Below are 19,201 nucleotides of genomic sequence, written 5' to 3'. Positions count from 1 at the left end.
TTAAAGTTTGAGGAGTTCACGAAGCTCCTCTACCTGTGAGAAGGCTAAGAAATCATGGCGCCCACTTGTTCTTACTCAGTGGCCGCCTAGGAGAGCAAGAGGCAGCGAAAAAAATGCTTCAATGTCTACCGCACTGCCTTGGAAGTGGGCCTTCGCTTCCCTCTTCATCCGTTCGTCCAGGAGCTCCTGGACGAGTACTGTATTGCAATTTTCCAGCTGGTGGCGAACAGCTGGTTAAACATTTTTGGTTATCTGGTGACGTGCCTTCAGCAAGGCTTCAAGCCGGACGTCTTATGAGTCCATTTTATATATATTTTTATTCCTCGTCCCACGGTCATATTTGTGCTTATTTGAGCTTTGCAAAGCTATTTTTATTGCTAATATACGTTTTCTAGTATTTTTGTAGAGTTGGTATTATTTTGTAGGAATTTGCAGAATTACGATAATTTCAGAGCTTATTTAGCCACTACAAAGATATTAGAGTCGAAACATATTTTATGATCGTATTTTTTAAACCCAAAACCGAGTTAATGAAATTTAGTTCGATAATTAAGGGTTTGTGAAAGAGGTACGAAGTTTCCGCAAGAAACACGGACTAATTAATTGAGAATTGGGGCTTAAGTCAACAAGTTCAAGTCCAAAACCCATTTCACGCGAAAGGAAGGAGCTCAGCTCGCTGCCAGCTCGTCAGGCCCGATCGCGCGAGTAGGCTTCTTGAGTGTTTGATGTTTGCGAAGTCGGTTTGTATAGTAGGTTGTTATCTCTAACATAAAGGCCCAATTATATTGGCAACCTTTAGATGGGATTTACCGCATCTTTTTATTTAGCTTCACTGGGTTTTGTGTAGGAGTTTTAGTTTGGTTGGGATTAGTTTTTCCTAGGCTTTTTAATAAGATAAGTTTTTCTTATAAAAGGAGGAATACTAGTTTTACGAGAGATTAGGTAGTTTTAGTCTAGTTTTTCATTAGTTTAGTTTTTCATGCATTAGTTTAGTTGTACGTTTATTGTTTTTGTATTAAAATAATTTTGTTTAGTTTTTGTTTTCATGTTTGCTTTATTATTATTGTTTCTATTATGCTTTATTAATCGTTTAAGATAAATGCATATTGTTTTTAATCATGTTTTCTTTGTATGCTTTGATTAGTTTAGATTTAATTATGTGCAAGTAGTTTAATTTTAGGGTTGCGGGGATCCATGAATAATATGAAGGGATGATTTATTGTTGATTGTTAATGTTTGAAATTAATTTCCTATTGATTGATTTAATGCTACGCAATTAGATTAGCGCTGGTTTAATTGTATGAGTTATGCAATATTGATTCGAGATTCGAGAGATGAGAGTTGATATTAAGGCTTAGTTTCAATAAGCAGATTAATTTATAAATGGTTAAGTCAAGATTCGAGAGAAGCGATTTAATACCGCTAGATTAATTATGTGATTATAATACGTAGCGAAAGCCCTTTATAATCTGGTTAATTTATGCATTGATAGTTGATTGTTGTCTTTCATCTCGGAATATTATTTATTGGTGAACCTATGCCCTATGCTTTTATTTTATTGATATTCTCTTAGTTTTATTTGCTTAGTTTAATTAGCTCTCTTAGTTTAATTCTCACAAATCTTACTTGTTACTTGATAATTTAGATTATAATAATTTATTAGGAATAAAAGAACATTGTTTCCCTGTGGATTCGACCTTACTTCCCTATCTGCTTTAGTTAGAGGACTTAGGTAATTCTTTTGATTAGGTGATACGACTAGATCCTGTCAACGTCCCAGTTTTTTGTGAGATGCAACTAGTAGAAAAACTTAAATGGGCATCGCCAAATGCGCACCGATTTTAAAAAATTGATGCAAAAAAAAATAGGTGGGATTGAGGGAAAGAGATTTCGCACCAGTTCTAACCAAACTGGTGCGAAAAATGAGTTAATCACACCAGTTCTAACAAAACCGGTGCGAAAATTGAGTAAATCGCACCGGTTCAATTCGAACCGGTGCGAAAGCTGTTGTAAAATTAAAAAAAAAACCCGGTTATAATCTTCTTTTTTTCTCAATTCCTCAATCTTTCCTCCTCTCTCATCTGCCTCTCTCTCCTCTCTTTCTCCTCTATTACAGCGTACTCGACATTCTCCATTGAAGGGGCTTCAATTCGACCCAATTCAACAGCTTCCACAATCACCCGAGATCAGCTCGCTAAATTCTGAGTACTTTCCTCAAAACCTTATTGTTCGATTTACGTTCAATATAGGGGTTTTATTTATTCGATTTTGCTTTCGATTTTTAAGAACTTTATTTATTATTTTTAGGGTTATTAATGTCACAAGATTTTAGGGTTTTTGTTTGGGTTTTTTAAGGGTTTCGTCTGTTGATGGTGGCGGCACCTTCTTGCGAGCCTTGTTGCGACCTATGCACCCTTCCCCGGTTTCATTGTGGAGTTCTTCAGTTGTGCTCCATCAATCAAGGTTTTCCTCTTTCTTCTTTTTCAGTTGCATTTGATCTTAGGGTTTTGTTTGTTTTTAAACTTGAGGTTTTTTTTAGGGTTTTGTTTGGCGGTGGTGGCGGCAGATTTTGCGGCAGCGGAAGGAAGACTAACTCAGTTTCAATTTGCACAATTTGTTGAAGACTAAAATCGTTGGCTTCATCTTCTTTTGTTGAGTTTTCCTGAGTTAGTGTTCCATTGTAAAAAGTGGGTTGGGTTTTCTTTCCTTTCTATTGCTTCTTTTACAGTGTTAGCTTTTGCTCTTTCAGGTTCTCGTTGTTCTCTTTATTCTTGAGTTTGTGTGTTCGTTTAGTGTTATTGATGTTAATTTGATCAGTTTTGTTGTTGAGATCAATGAGCAATTGCGTCTTTGGTGGATTTGGTGGGTTCGACTGTTGTTTTCACTGTTGGAGCTTTGTCTAATGGTGTTTCTGTTGAGATCAATGTTTCCTACCTTGATGCTGCATTTTCTCATGTATGTTGAGGGTATTTTGGGGAGAATTCTTAATTTTGTTGGATTTTTATTGCTTTATTGATGTTGATAAGTTGGAATTTGTATGTGTTCTGTATATTTTGATGTTTTTAACATATTGAATTGTGGGAATGTTGGGGTTGAGCATGTTGAAGTGATTTTATAATCTATCACTGTCATATAATTTGATGCCAAGGCATATTGATCAAAACACACACATTGACACACACACACACACATTTTAAGCTATCACTATGAGACCTAGATATGTCTAGGCCTCTGGTGTGCCTTCTTCTCTTTCCCCTCTTTCTTATTCAATTATGTTTTCTATTTTCTTACTTGGTGAAGTAATTGGCTTAATCCTTAAAGTTGTTTATTTTGAATCATGTACGAACCACCTTGAGGTCATCAGTAATTTTTTTTGGCTATAATCTTACAAAATCTGATTCTATTTCTACTTCCACTCTACCAAGCAAACTTGTTAGATTATAGAATAGCTTTTACTAAAGAATGTAATTACTTACTCTGAGGAATTCTCTCTCTTCTTTGCTTCTTTTTTCTGCCATCTTTTGAACTTTCTCACAAAATTGTTTGGTGAATTATTTGTTGATACATACACACGTCTGATGTACCCTGAGCCTTTTTAATTTGGATCTGTGAAAGCAATTTTGCTGCTGATTGTGTCTTAATAGCTTGAAATTTTGGAACAGGGCATGGAACTTGACCTAGAAGTGCTTAGTAAATTGGCCAAAGAATATGAAGGAACTAAAAATCTTGCTATCAGAGGTATTCTTTGCAGTACTTTATTGCTCTTTCCTGTTGCTATTACATGGTCAGGTTTATTATTCCGAAAATTTATCTCGAGTTAGCTGTGTCTTGAGTCTCCTGACTTGAATATTTTCCCTTTTTGGTCTTGTTTTACTGCACCCCATTACTGACAGCCTATTAACTAAAGATGCAACCTCGCCTTAACATTAAATACTCATAGGAACCATGCTTTATGTTTTTGCGCGAACACTCTTGTTTAAATAGAGCCTATAACCTTCTTTGAATCTCAAGCTACCACAATGGCATCATGCCCCAAGTTTACATAGTATTTTAGTTTGTGGAAATGATTAATTGTGAAAGTATCCCAAATATGTGCGAGTGTATTGGAGGTTTACAGTTAGCAAATAACAGACTTGTTAGCTCTAGAAATCAGGAACTCAGCTTAGTGTAGCTTCATAGACGTATATGTAATGGTAAAAGGAAAAAAGTTGTTGAACAGAAAATGCACTAGAAGCAAGTTAAACAAGACTAAAGCTCAAGGTGAACGACTGAAGGAAGCACCAAGTATTAATAGATCTCATGGTGAATTTTAAAGTTTTAGCTGAAGGAAGAACGAAATATCAATAAAGGTCTTACGATTCAGCTGAAGGAACTTGAGGCACAACTTTTGGTAGAGAGAGTTAGCCTTGACAACATGCAGACATAAAAGTAGCTGAGCTGCAACACAAAGAAAAATGCAACAAAAACAACACATGCAGCATCAATTTGAAGACCAAAATAGAGCAATGGCTAAAACACTGGGAACTCCGAAGAGTGAAGAATGCCAATGACCTCATAAGCGATTCACCAAATTTCCCGGCTCTCACGTTTACTTTATGATAATAACAACCGTAAACATTCATCATCTTTTCTTTTGTCAGAAAACTTTGTCCTAGAGAAAGAAAACAATTCTGAGACAGGTGAGCTACTTCTACAGCTGAAGAAAACAGGTAGAGCTTCTCTTTAATTGCCTGACAGCATAGATGATTCCTACAGCATCAAATCCTAAGCAATTATTTGATGATATATTATAATTCATGTTTATGATAGTGGGAACATTATTGTTAATAGCTAGGTTCTATGCTTTATTGTTTCAGGGTGTACATTATTTTACATTTGTTATGGAGTATACATTTATTGGTGTTTAGACATTTCAATTTTCAACAGTCGTCTATATATAAGTTAAATACGTAACTTTATATATATGTTAGTGTTTCTATATCAATTTAAGTGAAAAAAATGCAAATATATCAATAGAAAAGTGACAAAGAGTTTAATTTGCGGATGAATCGGTTCAATGCCAACCCGATTCAGCTAGGCAGCGAGCAACACAGACCTAGTAAGCCGCCTGTCCATCCTGATTACATGCACCAACTGGACTACTTTAGAGTCATGAAGGTTGTCAGGGATGGAAAGACGGTGGTTGTGCCGCTCAATTGGATCTTGTTGGCCGCGTGGCTTAGGAACCTGTATTCATGTCGGCCTGTGGCCTATACAAGAACTACCCTCAAGGTGGAACCTTGTGACTTAGCCGTTCGTAAGTTATTTGTAACATGAAAATATTCTAACACTTTTTCTCTTCTTTTTATTTCCTCAGACGTAGCTCTTGGAATGCTGGATCCTGAACGGAAAGGGAAGGTTGACATGTTAGAGCTGGACTTACTGCGGTACAAACTCCGCCAATAGCAACACGACCAGGTTAAAGAGGTACCGATAATCTGCTCTTCTCTTTTTTTTTTTTTTTGTTGTTGTTGTTGTTGTTGTTGTTGTTGTTGTTGTTGTTGTGCTGAGCTGGTGTCTCGGACGCAATTCGATTTGCCTTCACGCTGAGTTGATATGTTGGGAAGAATACCCTATCTGATTTTACTTGGACACCACTTTTATCTATGTTTGTCGAGTTGATAGGTTGGGAAGGTGTTCTTTCTCAACCTTGCTCGGACGCTTGCTTCATTTTATTTGACCTTAACTCGTTTCTTTCAGGCAGCCACTCCTACTCCTCAGTCGAAGAGAAAGCAGTCGACTTCTACTTCTAAGGACGACTAGTCGTCAAAATCCAGGAAGACAACAGCCACAAATGTTAAGTCTTCCACCAAGGCGGCCAAGGTCACGCTGCAGACTGCTTCAAAGCAATCTTAAGGAGAGCCACCCAATATGTCACCTAGTGGGGTCTCCAAGCCCGTGGATTCGAAAACTAAGGCGATCCACGATGAGTCTGTCAATGCGGACGATGGGGGTAAGTCGTCCCCGACAAAAACAACTGGCAACTCAGCCTCGACTCCGCATGTAGAGGTAGTAGATAAATCTGAGTGGCAGAAAGTTGCTTCTCAGTCGACCGGAAAACAACGCGGCTGCACACAAGAGGAAGGGGATGATCCAATGCCCCCCCTTCATTCAACCTTCCATCTCCTCCATCTTTCTCAAACGGTATGTCGAACATTCGTACGACTTTTACTTGTGTTTTTATGAACTTGCTTGTTCACTCTAACACTTTTCCTTACTTTGTGCAGACATTGCCGAGGAGATGCACATGAAGCTACCCGGCCAATCGCTCACAGGCGCTGACCAGAAAGCTATTAGGGAGGCCATGCAACGAGCCGTCCCTAAGGAGTAGCGGGACAAATTTCGCGGTATTAATGAGGGCTTCCTTGGCCTAATGATCAACTGCAGGGCCGAGGTAGCGTCTCTTAACAGCACTTGGCTTATTTTTGCTTTCATACTTAGATTATTTTCTTAGTTTGCTTTTGCTTACTTGTTTCCGTCCGAATGCAGATCTTCCTCAGGTTCATTGCCTTCCTAGATTGGAAGGATACGGAGAATGAGATGATCAAGGCGGCCTGGGCCACCATCAATCGACTACAAGACAAGAACACCGGCACCCTAGCCTTGCAGAAGATCCATTATGAAACGACCCTCAAGGCTCTCTCTGAGAAGTTGGCTGGGCAAAATGAGGACATCGTCAAGATTGGCGATGCACTCCAACGAGAGCAGCTAGCTAGGCAGGCGCTTCAGCTGGAGCGGGACGAACTGGTTGCAAGTGCCTTTCAGTGGAAGGAGGGCTTTGAAGCCTCCGAGAAACTTAAGAATGAGTTGATCTCGTCCCAGGAAGCTCTTCAGACGGCCTTGGATTAAGTAGACTTCCTCAAACTTGAGGTTGAGCAATTGAACAAGTCCATTGCGGACTTATTCGAGGGTTCAAGGCCCCTCGGCCGATATATCCCATGGAGGTCATCCGTATAGAGCATAGGGCCAAGGAAAAGCTAAAGAGACGCTTCTATGAGGCCTTCTCCCTAATGGCCGAGGAGGGCGCAACGACCTACTACGAGGAGCGCTTCACTAAGCGCCTCAACTACGTCTGCCTCAAGGAGGAGGCCAAGGCTGTCGGCAAGCCCTTTCTCAAGCTTGATGAGACTTCCTCTAACTTTGAAGTCAAGGAAGATGATAATGGAGAGGAGTTGAAGCCGATCGGCGAGGAGAAGCCAGCCGAGGAGGTGCCTGCCGAAGCTGCGATCAGTGATGGGAAGCCGGCCGAGGAGGATCTTGCCAAAGATGATAAGCCGGATGAATGAAGAGCTCAGCTCCTCCATCTGCTGTTTTAAAGATTTTTGTACTTTAGTTTTATTTCTTTGTTTTTAAACAATCTTATCTCTGGCCGCCTGTTTTGAGCGGTTTTGTAATATACTTTTTATTTCACTGTGTATTTTGTACGGCTTTAATTTATGAAGCTCTCTTCTTTCATTTATACTAAGAATTTTTGAACAATTTTTCATGCCTTATTTTTCAGCTTTTGCGTACGAATGCTTTTACTAGGCGTATGCCCCTTTCTTCGGTATTTCTCCTAGTCCATACTCAAGAAGGTTTGATTAACTTAGTAGTTTTTATACCTTAAAGGGTAATGACGACTAGTAAGTTAATCAAATCATAATAATGATTGCCCTTAGACTAGTAAGTTTTTATACCTCCATCAATTTCAGTTAGACGGCCGCTTTATTGGCTTGTGCTGAGCTGTCCTTTGATACTATCTCTCGGACGCACTCATGAAATTTCAAGTATTATCTCAACTTGATTATTTCTAAGTGTTTATTAGGCTCGGACGCCTAGGTATGCGCTTGCCCTTTGGATAAAAATACCTTAGGCAATTTTTGGTGTTACCTAATGTTTTATCCCTCTGACCGTTCTAGGGCCGGATGGAGTGTTTAACATCCTGACCTATATAGCCGAGTTGCCTGGATGGGGGATGCCCTTGCTAGGCGTTTACTCGCCTACCTGACCATGCTTCTTTTAGAGGACGGGCTGTTGTTTGGCAAGCAGCTTTGCTTCTCTTTTTAGGCGGCATTGCTTTTTCATTTATGCGCTTGTCAAGGTCCGAGCTGCTATGCTGCAAGCCACCCTTGTTTCTGATTTTAGGTGGCATTTCTGCTCAGCAATAAGTAATCGTACAAAGTAAAGGGAAAAAATAATGTTTGACTTTTTCATTAATATTGTCAAAATTACATTGTTTTTGGTCGTATGGCTTTAATTACATTTCTTGGCCGTTTAGACCTAGTTGTATATACAATTTTTAGCTAAATACAAAAAAATTATACACAATATTTTTTCAGATTGTCTGTATTCCACATACGGGGAATAGGATGTCCATCTAAGGCTTCAAGACGGTAGGTACCATCTCGAACTTCTTCTTTAATTCGGTAAGGCCCTTCCCAATTTGGGGTTAGTTTGCCATCCTCTTTAGCTCGGCCTACCGCCTCCATCTTCCTTAAGACCAAGTCTCCAATCTTAAGTGGCCGTTTAAATGTGATATCAAATCCTCTCAACTCTATGGCCCATTTAAGCATTCAGCCACTAGCCTCCAATGTCGTGAACGACTTCTTCAACTGTTGGTCCGTGTAGACCACAATTGAGTGAGCAAGAAAATATGGCATTAGTTTCTTTGATTCCATGAACAATGCCAAGCCGAACTTTTCAATGGGTGGATACCTAAGCTCGGCATTGTGCAGGACGTGGCTGATGAATACACAGGGATCTGATGGCCGTCCCTTTTAGCAAGCAGGACAACACTTAAGGAATTATCTGAAATTGCAAGATACATGTATAGCTTCTCATCTTTGAGTAGACTAACAAGCCGAGGAAAGGTATGCAAACAATTTTTTAACTGTACGAAGGCTTTTTCGGCCTCCTCTTTCCACTCGGACATTGTTTTCTTCTTGATAGTCTGGAAAAAATATTGGCACTTATCCCCTGATCTTGACAGAAATCGTCCGAGTGCAGCTAAGCAGCCGGTCAGCCTTTGAACTTCTTTTATGGTTCTGGGCGATTTCATGTCTAGGACCGCCTGGATCTTCTCAGGGTTGGCCTCAATGTCGTGTTGATCAAATAGAAATCTTATAAATTTTCCGGACTTAACACCAAAGACACATTTCTTTGGATTTAACATCATCTTATGCCGCCTGAGTTCGGTAAATGTTTCTCGGAGGTCATTCAGATGATCGGCCGACCTCTTTGATTTATTTCGAGCTCAACATTTCGGCTAAAGGAAACCTCGGACTTCTCCATATTCAACTTTTGGCCTGAAGCAATCTCGTAAGTGGAAAGAATATCAAGCACATTATCCACTTCCTCCTCATTTTCTCTCACAAAAAGCAAACTATCATCTGCAAAGAAGAGATGAGAAATTTGATCCACATGCTTCCCGATTTTTATACCATGAATCAAACTCCTATTCTCCGCATCCCTAAGTAAAGAAGATAAACCCTCGGCACAAATAATAAAGAGAAAAGGGGAGAGCGGGTCACCCTATCGAAGCCCCTTGGAAGGAAGAAAGCCCCTAGAGGGTTGACCATTAACCAAGATAGAAAAAGAAGCCGACCTCACACAAGCCATGACAAGGCAGACAAAACTTCCGGGGAACCCCAATTTCCTCATCATTTGCTCAAGAAAGTCTCATTCGACTCTATCATAAGCTTTGATCATACCTAATTTCAATCCAAGAAAACCCGTTTTTCCTTTTTTCTTCTTCCTCAAAAAATGAACACTTTCATACGCTACAAGGATATTATCGGTGATAAGGCGCCCCGGAACAAAGCCACTCTGAGATTCACGATAATATCCGAGAGGAATTTTTCCAGTCTATTAGCAAGCACTTTCGCAACAATTTTATATAAAACATTACACAAACTGATTGGTCTAAAATCAATAGGAGACTCACAAATTTTCTTTTTCGGAATTAGCACAATATGAGTCTGATTTATAGAACCATATCACCACAATTATTCAAAATATTCAAAACTTTTTCAATCACATCACAACCAACAATGCTCCAAAATTTTTGATAGAAAAGGGCACACATACCATCGGGGCCGAAATGACGCTTGCATTCGAACTCAGGGACTTGTAATCAATAGCTCTAATTTTTAGGCTCAAAGATTCGTCCATCTCCATTGGATCACCATCATCTCTTCCACAATCTCTTTTTTTTTCTGGATTTTCCACTCAAAGGCTCAGAAGAAATAGGTTCACCTTTTTTGTCTCTCGCCATAGCTTTCCATTTCTTTTTCCTACCCCTTTTTGTCTCATTTGTTTCGCTATCGGATGATTCATTTCTTGTGTCCACCAACACACCAAGTGGAGCACTCAAAGCCTTGCTACAATTGATGTTGTTGTCTTCACTCGTAATGAGCTCACTCTGACCGGCATTCCTGACCAGGCCATTGTTGTTATTCTCAACCTCCTGTATATTTAAGCCACCATCGGGATCTTTTGATATAGCACATTTATCTAGTTTATCTAGAACATCACTCAAATGTTCTTTAGCAACGGTCTTCAATCCAGCTTTTGGCTTTGTGACAAAAAGGCCTCTAGCACACGAGCTCTTCTTCTTGCATTCCCCTTCAACTTCTTAATTCTTCATGTGCTTCCACGGGAAGCTTTTAACCATCCTCCAAAGGGGAGGGTTTGGTTACTCTCTTCGTTATAATCGTCACAATCTTTCAACCCATGACCAATTTTACCACAAAAATAGCAGTACAGTGGCGGCTTCTCATACTTGACATCAAAAAACTCTTCAACTCCACCCCTCATCTTCACTTTTATTTTCTTTAATAAGGGTTTTGTGACATTAACCCTCACCCTTAAGCTGGTCGACTTATCAATACCTGTAATTCCACTACTCTCCAATTTGACAAAGGTACCGATTTTGTTTCCAATTGCAGCAATATTAACATCATTTAGCCTACCTTTGAAAGGGAGATTGTGACCCTAGCCCACATAGGTAATTCTTCAAGTTTCACATCCAATGGCTTTTCGGCTTCATCCATATCTGCAAGCAAAATAGCATGCCTATCAAAGTGCCACGACTGTCCTTCAACAACTCTTTGTTTGTCTTTCCAATGAAAAAACTGGAACACAAACACATTCTTCCCGTGTTGCTAATCTCTAATCCATGCCTAGGTTGCCAGACGTTCTTTATAGTTGCCATGAAAGCGTTCGCATTGATTTGCCTCTCCGTCCAGATTCTACCAACAAGCCCTAATTCAACTCGCCCATCATCTTCCTCTTCTCCCTCTTCCACCCACATTCCACCGCCTCTTCATCTTCTTTACTTTCATCCTCCTGGCTATGAGATGGGCTATTTTTATTCGAATTCTTAGTGATTATTTGTTGTTGCTCATCTTTTTGGCTGATTATCTTACCGTCATCGTCATCATTGACCCTATGATTGGGTTTCATGATTAGAGAAAGCACGAAATTGGACAGAAACGAAAGGGAAAAACGACAAAACACCTTCCAAAGAAGGAATCCCTTGAAAACCCTACAACTACCCTCCCAAGGGAAATCTAGAGGGAACTTTTTTTGTCACACAAAAGTTTATCTTTTTATAGATGCACTAAGCATTTTTTATTATTTTTTTTAAAAAAAAAAAAGTGAAACATTTACAAACGGGCCATAGTTTATAGGCATTGGACCATTGAGGATGCCGAGGTGGACTGGATTAAGAGGACAAACTGGACAAATTACGTAATTACTTGAGGACCACTGAACTACTGAAGTAAACATGTGAATCGTTCTGTTACATCGCAACGTTGACCTCCAGGTTCTTGATCAGATATTGGGCTAGCGCTACCTTGGCTGCATTCCTCCATGCAACAATATAGAGTATGTTAAAATATGCATTGAATCGGTCAGTTCCTTACGAATGATCCAATACAATATATGTTGATTATAATTTTCTATATAGATTTATTTTTTTGAAGCCTGCTTCGTTTCTGTTTTAGTAGTATATAAATTTAAGTAGGTTTTAACCAATTCTAATCCCATAATTAATATTTTTTCGAAATTAATAAAACTCTCTCACTCATATAGTCAACACTAGGGGTGAGCATAACAGGGTACCCTGTTAAATTTCTTGGAACCAGAACCAAAATCTGTTGCAACAAATTCCGATTTCCTAACAATGAGAACCGAAACCGGAACCTGTTGAACAGGTTCCTGAAAATGGGGAACCGAAACCAGAACCTCCAATTCAAGGTACTCTTGTCTTTTACAATATTTCGTAATTTTTTGCAATTTTTATTTTTAAAAAATTGTAGGGTCATAAATTTACAGTTCGCAAATATAACAAACCAAAAATAGTTTTTTAGCAAATTTAATACATATAGTTATAACAATTATTTTTATTTATATTAAGTAAAAATTAGGCTTAAATTGATATATAATTTGAGCTTAAGTACCACTTTTATTAGGTTACAGGATACCCTATAGGTTCCGTTTCCAAAAAATCGAGAACCTGAACCATAACCTGTTGCAACATGTTCTCTATTTTACTACCCACAACCGGAACCTCTTGTACAGGTTCCGGTTTCGGAACCTGCAGTTCCTAACAGGTTTCGATTCCGATTCATGGTTACCATAATTTTTGCTCAGCCCTAGTCAACACATTGTTAGTGAGCCACAAATATTATTTGTGAATGTTCTTTGTCGTTCTCAACTTCTTATTAGTATTTCTTGCATTCTCTCAACAATATAATGTCACCATTTAACTCTTCCTTTTTTTCCCCTACTCTCTCCAAGTACATCACTAGAATATGGAAGTTTGGACATTGACATGCAATTCAACAGAAAATTCAACAAGTTTTAGGAGAGGCAAGCTTACTTATCTTTTTATGAGTCAATAGGGTTATTCCTAAGAAGAACAAGGACTTTGGAGTCACATTTACAAATAGAAAAATTACAACGACCTCACAATAAAATTACTATAAGTTCATTTCATACAAGATTTTGCGCCGAATCTAAGCCAACATTACAACATTTAATTAATTCATTCATATTTATGGTACATTGATTTGGACACACCTACATATGCTCATAAATTCCAGGAGAAACATTTCAGAAGAATAAAACAAAACTTTCTTTTTTAGACAAGAATTTAACAAAGAGACAAGATGCTGGTTGCCCTACCTTTTTTACTGTTACAAGCTAAGCTATTTGTGAGACAACATGCAGGACAGCAGTAGCAGAAAATTTGGAATGATACTTTCACTGCACAACTACAGTACTCTACATCTTCAGGGCACCTAACATTTGGAAAACAGTTATGTATATCAAAGCAGTAGGACCACCTCAGCTGTACTTTACCACACCCTCAACCCCCAATCTCCCAAAGGATTTTTTTCATCTTAAATTTCCCTCCCTTTTTCTCATTTTTACAGATTCGTCGAATTGTCCCGCCAACAATCTAATGGCTGCCATTCAGACCTGTGTAAAGAGTATCTTGATTGTCCGAGAAGGCGAGGACTTACAGTTTTACAGCAGGCAATGTTAGTTCTCTTTGGATTGAATAATAATCCGGGCTCCTGAAGCCAGCCTGTTAGGATAGTACGAAGTGAAATTCAGGCAACAAAAAGATGCGATCAAGAACTAGTTGCGAAAAAATGGGTAGGAGTTGAAACTTAACTTTCTTCGATTTTAATGATCTTCTCCTGAATCTCCTCTTCTCTGAAGGAATTTACTCTTGTTGACGGATTCTTCCCTGAGGAAGGCTCTGACATCCTTTTACTGCCACCATTTGCCATATCATGAGATATGACCCGTGATTCACGGCTTCCATCAGAAGACACCCTAGGTTTATCTGATATGGGTGATCTCAATGACTCGCTTCTTGGCTTGCTTAAAGAGGTTTTGATGGACCTTGGAATGCATTTAGTCTTTGTTGAGGTTGCCTCTCCATTGTTATCAACCGAATCAAATTTTTTAGAAGATCTGAATGAAACCAATTGATTGTTATCACTTTAGCACAACTCCTTAGTAACATGATCTTATAGCTTCTTCACAACTTCAGCAGATATAGGGGTATAATTGGGTATAAGATACAAATATCAATTACAATTAAAAAATATTGCAAATGCTAAATTGATATTACAGCCGACAACGTGCCTGTTCCCGTTTCAGATTTGACTAGCCTATCATATCTTGTTTTGGTGCAAACCAACCGATCATGTCTAGATGTACAGTATGATCTTTGTTCTACAGGAATAGTGTGTTTTGTAGACCTCTTTTCCTTTAGCATGCTTCTTCAAAATCTACCATATGACAAGAAGATTTATAAAGGCATTTGAGAAATTTGTTTTTTTATTTCATTAATATTCATGGTCTTCTAAGGACCAGAGGTTCTGTTTCACCATCAGACATATTTACTTAATTTGCACGATTAACTCATCTCCAAGCCCAGAATAACCCATTTTACGAGCCAAAAGATGTTTTCTGGGTTTCCCCTCTCAGCATGATGTACTAATGAACCGAGAAATTACAAACTAGAAGGTAGATTTAGCTGAAGAACTAATCACACAAAGCCAATAAGCTTGAGGATGAGAAATTTGAAGTATGTTAGTACACAGCATTATATATGCTAGGTTTAAAGAAGTGCAAATTGAGATATAGGCTTATTACCTGTCAGCATTATATGAAGAAGACCGTTTAAGAGTACGCCCGTCCCCTTGTTCCTTTGGCATTTTAGTCTCAACCAAGCTTCCACTAAAGTACTCCTTATCTTCCAATCTGAGACCCATTAACCTTGAGTTGTCTGACAAGCAATCAAGCTCCCCTAACATTACCGAAGTAGAATATAGAGGGGAAGGAAATTTTGAATCAGAAAATCTCGGCCTGTAGAGAGGTATCAGCCCAAAACTATGATCTTTCACTGATATTGACCCACAAGAAATCAGCTGCATCAACATGTTTGACGCTTTCATTTTGCTGCTGGATGGCATCTGCATATCTTCCACTTCAAGTCTTCTGAAGCTGTTAATCTTACTTAAATCAGACCTAATTAAAGATTCCAATGTTTCAGCTTTTCCACCAGATGAAGATGCACTTGAGGAAGTTGGTGGCGAAACAGAATTTCCACTGATCTCTGGATTCTGTTTTGAGCTATCAGCATGATTCTGGGTGTCCTCATGTTGTTCACCACCTAATGTCCCATCATCTGTAGAAACACCTCGAGTACAGGTTTCTTTCTGATTAACTTGTCTCGGATTTTCCTCAGTCTGAGTAGAAGCATCGGCTGCACCTTCACTCTTGGGTAACTTGTATTCTGTCAGACTTAAGGAAGCACCCCATGGAGAGTGGCTCCCTGCTCTTGAGTCAGGAGAAACAGCTGAGGAACCTGAACGTTGAGATGGAGGGGATGTCTCATCTTCATGAGGATGCTTTGTTTCTTTGTCATCTGTGCTCTTGTCATCCGTGCTCATGGAAGGGGATGTATCCTCGTGACTTCTGCAAGTAGGTGGTTCAGGTAATTGTTTTAAGTTGTGCATCCTGTAAACAGCTACCGGGCTGAAACGATCTGCAATAAAAAAAAAAAGTTAAAGATAAGAACTTTTTTATTTTTCCAACTAGTCTAACCTGTCAACCATGGACTCTAGTTTCATAGCTTTACATCTTTAAATAAGCTACTGTTAGTGAAATTTTTTACCTGAGTTGGAATCTTCAATGATCTCGGAACCCTTGAGAATATACTCATCTCCATGTGCCGGAAGTATGAGATCATCTTCACAGAGATCATGCCAAACAAACCCACTCTTGTAGCTTCTGTGGTGGTTTAAAGAAGCAGAATGAGTTGAAAAATCCATACCGGTAACACATGCTCAAGATGAGGTTCAAAAGTCACATGCAATAAGCAATAAGCCATGAATAAATTCTTTTTGGTGACGAGTAAACTTTAAATTTTTTTACTAGCAAAAGGTAATGACAAATTGACAATGATCAATATTAGGAGAGAAGGCATTCTTTTACAAACAAATTCTCTGCTCAAAATAACTTTAAGCAAGACTTACAGTAACGCTAAGATCTTAGTGTTCACTTCACTTGAATGACTATTACCATAAATTCTATGGGCTAAAGTATCGTCAATTTGAGATTAAAAGCTAAATGTGAGCATCTTGTCCTTGAATAAGTTCACTATTCATTCATGTATGCAAATACCATAAGTAGACTAAAAAGTATTACTAAAACTAGCAAAACTGGTCTAAAGTCGATAGTGCCAATAAACTCATCTAAGCTTTAGAAAAATCAGAACACATTTTTCCTATAGAAGCTACAGAAATTAAGTGTGACTGTGTGAGCATGTTGTTTGTTCACTATTCAATTGTGTATGCAAATACCATAATTAGACTAAAGTATTAATAAAGCTAGAAAAATCAAGCTAAAGTCGACGGTATCAATAAACTCATCTAAGCTTCAGAACACATGATTCTGCAATTAAAAGTCACAAAGACATTGGCTTTAGTTAAATCGACGCAAAACATCTAAGTATCCTTTTAACCCTTTTTTCTTTTATTAGATTTCCAGACAAGCAACATGTGCAAAAGTGATAATGTATGACTACCTTTTAGAAGACCATGAATACATTGAAGCCATGCCTCTTCCTCTCAGATTGTTTAGCCTCTCAATCACATCTGCAAACAAAAACACATACTTGTATCAGCATCATGTTTCGATAACATCGATTTTCACTCTCTTAATTTAACAACAATACCTCTTAGATAGAGACCCTCAGGAGAGGATATAGGAACCTCAATAAAATGAGGATGTTCGAGCTGTCGATTTCGACACAGATAATAAACAACCGGTACTTTACGATTCTGCACGTACTTCGGCGACCTCTCCTTCCACACTTTTGCTCTCTCTGGACTAACTTGCCTGTACTTCTTCATCCTTCCCTCCATTTTCACCTCTCTCTCTCTCCTCTTTCTCCCTCTATAATCTCAAATCCCTAACAACACTTTGTTTCCAAATTCCAACCAATTAAGTGCGCAAATCTCAGTCACAGATGAGCTATTAATCAAAAATCAAACACAAAAATTAGCTATATTAACATCAAATTCTTCAATATTTCGAACTCGAATCAACATTTTCGCTAATTACAAGCTAATTCATACACAAATGCTGGCCAAAGTAATGCAAATCTCACTCAACGCGGAACTAAATTTCAAAATCGAACATAGATAATTGCCAAACTAACATCAAATTCTTCGAAATTTATAGGTCGAATCTCCTTTTTTTCACCAAATTTAAGCTAATTCGTACACAAATATTAGCCAAATTAACGTATTCAAAATCAAACAAATAATTATCAAAACAAACATCAAAGTTTTCAAAATTTATACCTCGAATCAATTATTTCACCAATTTCAAGGCAAATTTAGAAACAAAATCAGCATAAAATGAAGAAATTAACTAAAAAAAATAAAAACAAAAGTATATAAAGAGAGGTAACAGAAGAATGAAAAACTGCAGAAATTGAAAGATGGAAATGAAAAGGAAGAGAGAGAAGAAAGAGAATGAACCTGAAGAGCGCAGAGGAAAGATGAGGGAGAAAGGAGGTGGTTGGAAATGGTGGTCATGAGTACAAAAAATGGGGTTTGACAGTAAATGCGGGAAAGAAGCAGAGGGAACTGAGCACTGAACAGTAGCAGTACAGCACAGCAAAGGTGTGTCTGAAAGGTTCAATACAGAGAGAGTGAATTTTGAGAGTGAGAGAAAGAAATGGACCAACCGGAGAATGAGGGATTCTTCCAATCCAATTGCTTTTAATTCGAGTTTTTTTTGTTATTTTTATGCCCCGTCTACCACTCTTTCAATGATAGGTCACATTTTTGCGCGATAATTATTAAATCAATGTAGCTATTAATATAAATTTATTTAAAGAATAATTAAAAATAAGTAGATCTCTATATGCTTCTTTGTTCTTTTGAAATTTTATTTATTCACTTTTGATTCAAAATCTGGTTTTTTAATTTCTACTCACGTCTTCAAAAAAAAAAAAATTCTACTCACTTTCTTTAAAAAAATATCAAAAAATAAAAAAAAAAAAAAAATTCTACTTACTCTGTATCATTTTTAAATTGGTAAACTTTAAATGTTTTTTTATAGTTCTTTTGGCTCAAATGATCTTTATTGTTTCATTGCATATCTTTAGAAAAAAATAATTTCACTTTTCTAAATAAAGTGATTTTCACATGTTAAAATTCGTACAAAGGAATGGTTTTGGATTGCATACAATTGTGTAAAATTTCAAAGACAATGATGACAAAATTATTGAATTTATAATTTCTTTTAATGTAATACAAATGTATTAGTACTATTTTAGCTCATTTACGAAGAGTTATGGATATAGTATTAATCATGGATGGAGTGTATTTTATAAATACAATACAATGAAATTTCACCCTACTCCATCCTTTTCCTCTCTAGCGGTAGAGTTGTGCAAAATCCAAAAAATTTAAATTGATCTGTAAAATAAAAAGAAAAAAAAATCTCAACAAAAAATATGATTATTTATATCAAAATAATTTGTATTACGTTTAGTATCAACTTTATTAATGTTTCAAAAATCTGAATCGAAATTACGGGTAACTAAATCAACTTAATATCATATATACTCTAACATAAGTTGAATTGCAATTTACAAGACAAATACACCTTTTAATTGGTAGGTATCTGTAGAAATTTATCACAATCCCTGATTGAATTATTAATACAAATTTTATATTTAATTTTCACATGCAAATTGTATTTATTAACAGTTGTGTTTAACCTAGGTTGCAATATAAATCCAACCATTATGAAGTTGAATCAAATCAGAAAAGGAAAAAAAAAACCAATTCCTGAAAACTAGTGTGATCTGGAAATAACAATTACCCATAATAAATTAATACTCCATGGATGTAGGGATGAATTTTGACTAGAGAATGAAGTCACTATATGAGTACATGACCTTGTCCACTGCCTTGGACCAAGTTTAGTTGATTGGGTCCCTTTCCTTTTTTAATTCATTGTTTGAGGGGAAGGAATAAGTTTACATCATTTGGTTCTTTTGTCTTTTTGGTTTCTTGTACAGTACATTATGTTTTTTTTTTTTTTAATTAACTAATTTATTGCTTTAAGTTCCATT

At 37.5% G+C, this 19,201-nt stretch overlaps 1 protein-coding gene across 2 annotated transcripts; it reads right to left on the bottom strand.

Moving 5' to 3' along the window:
- Positions 1-12,979: 12,979 nt before the first annotated feature.
- LOC110691756 (protein UPSTREAM OF FLC-like) lies at positions 12,980-17,967 on the bottom strand. Of its 2 annotated transcripts, none has more exons than XM_021868700.1 (7): positions 17,595-17,967; positions 16,784-17,082; positions 16,634-16,703; positions 15,722-15,837; positions 14,698-15,592; positions 13,705-14,010; positions 12,980-13,615 (listed from the first exon to the last, which is right to left on the bottom strand). In XM_021868700.1, the coding sequence occupies exons 2-7, from the start codon at positions 16,971-16,973 to the stop codon at positions 13,570-13,572; spliced, it is 1,623 nt and encodes a 540-aa protein (XP_021724392.1). In that variant the 5' UTR covers positions 16,974-17,082; positions 17,595-17,967; the 3' UTR covers positions 12,980-13,569. The 2 variants fall into 2 exon arrangements, with proteins under 2 accessions (XP_021724392.1, XP_021724394.1); XM_021868702.1 differs by lacking the exon at positions 17,595-17,967 and adding an exon at positions 17,415-17,557.
- Positions 17,968-19,201: the final 1,234 nt, after the last annotated feature.

This window comes from Chenopodium quinoa, unplaced genomic scaffold (genome assembly GCF_001683475.1).
Source record: "Chenopodium quinoa cultivar QQ74 unplaced genomic scaffold, ASM168347v1, whole genome shotgun sequence".
NCBI lineage: Eukaryota > Viridiplantae > Streptophyta > Magnoliopsida > Caryophyllales > Amaranthaceae > Chenopodium > Chenopodium quinoa.
This window is presented reverse-complemented; position numbering and strand designations above follow the sequence as displayed.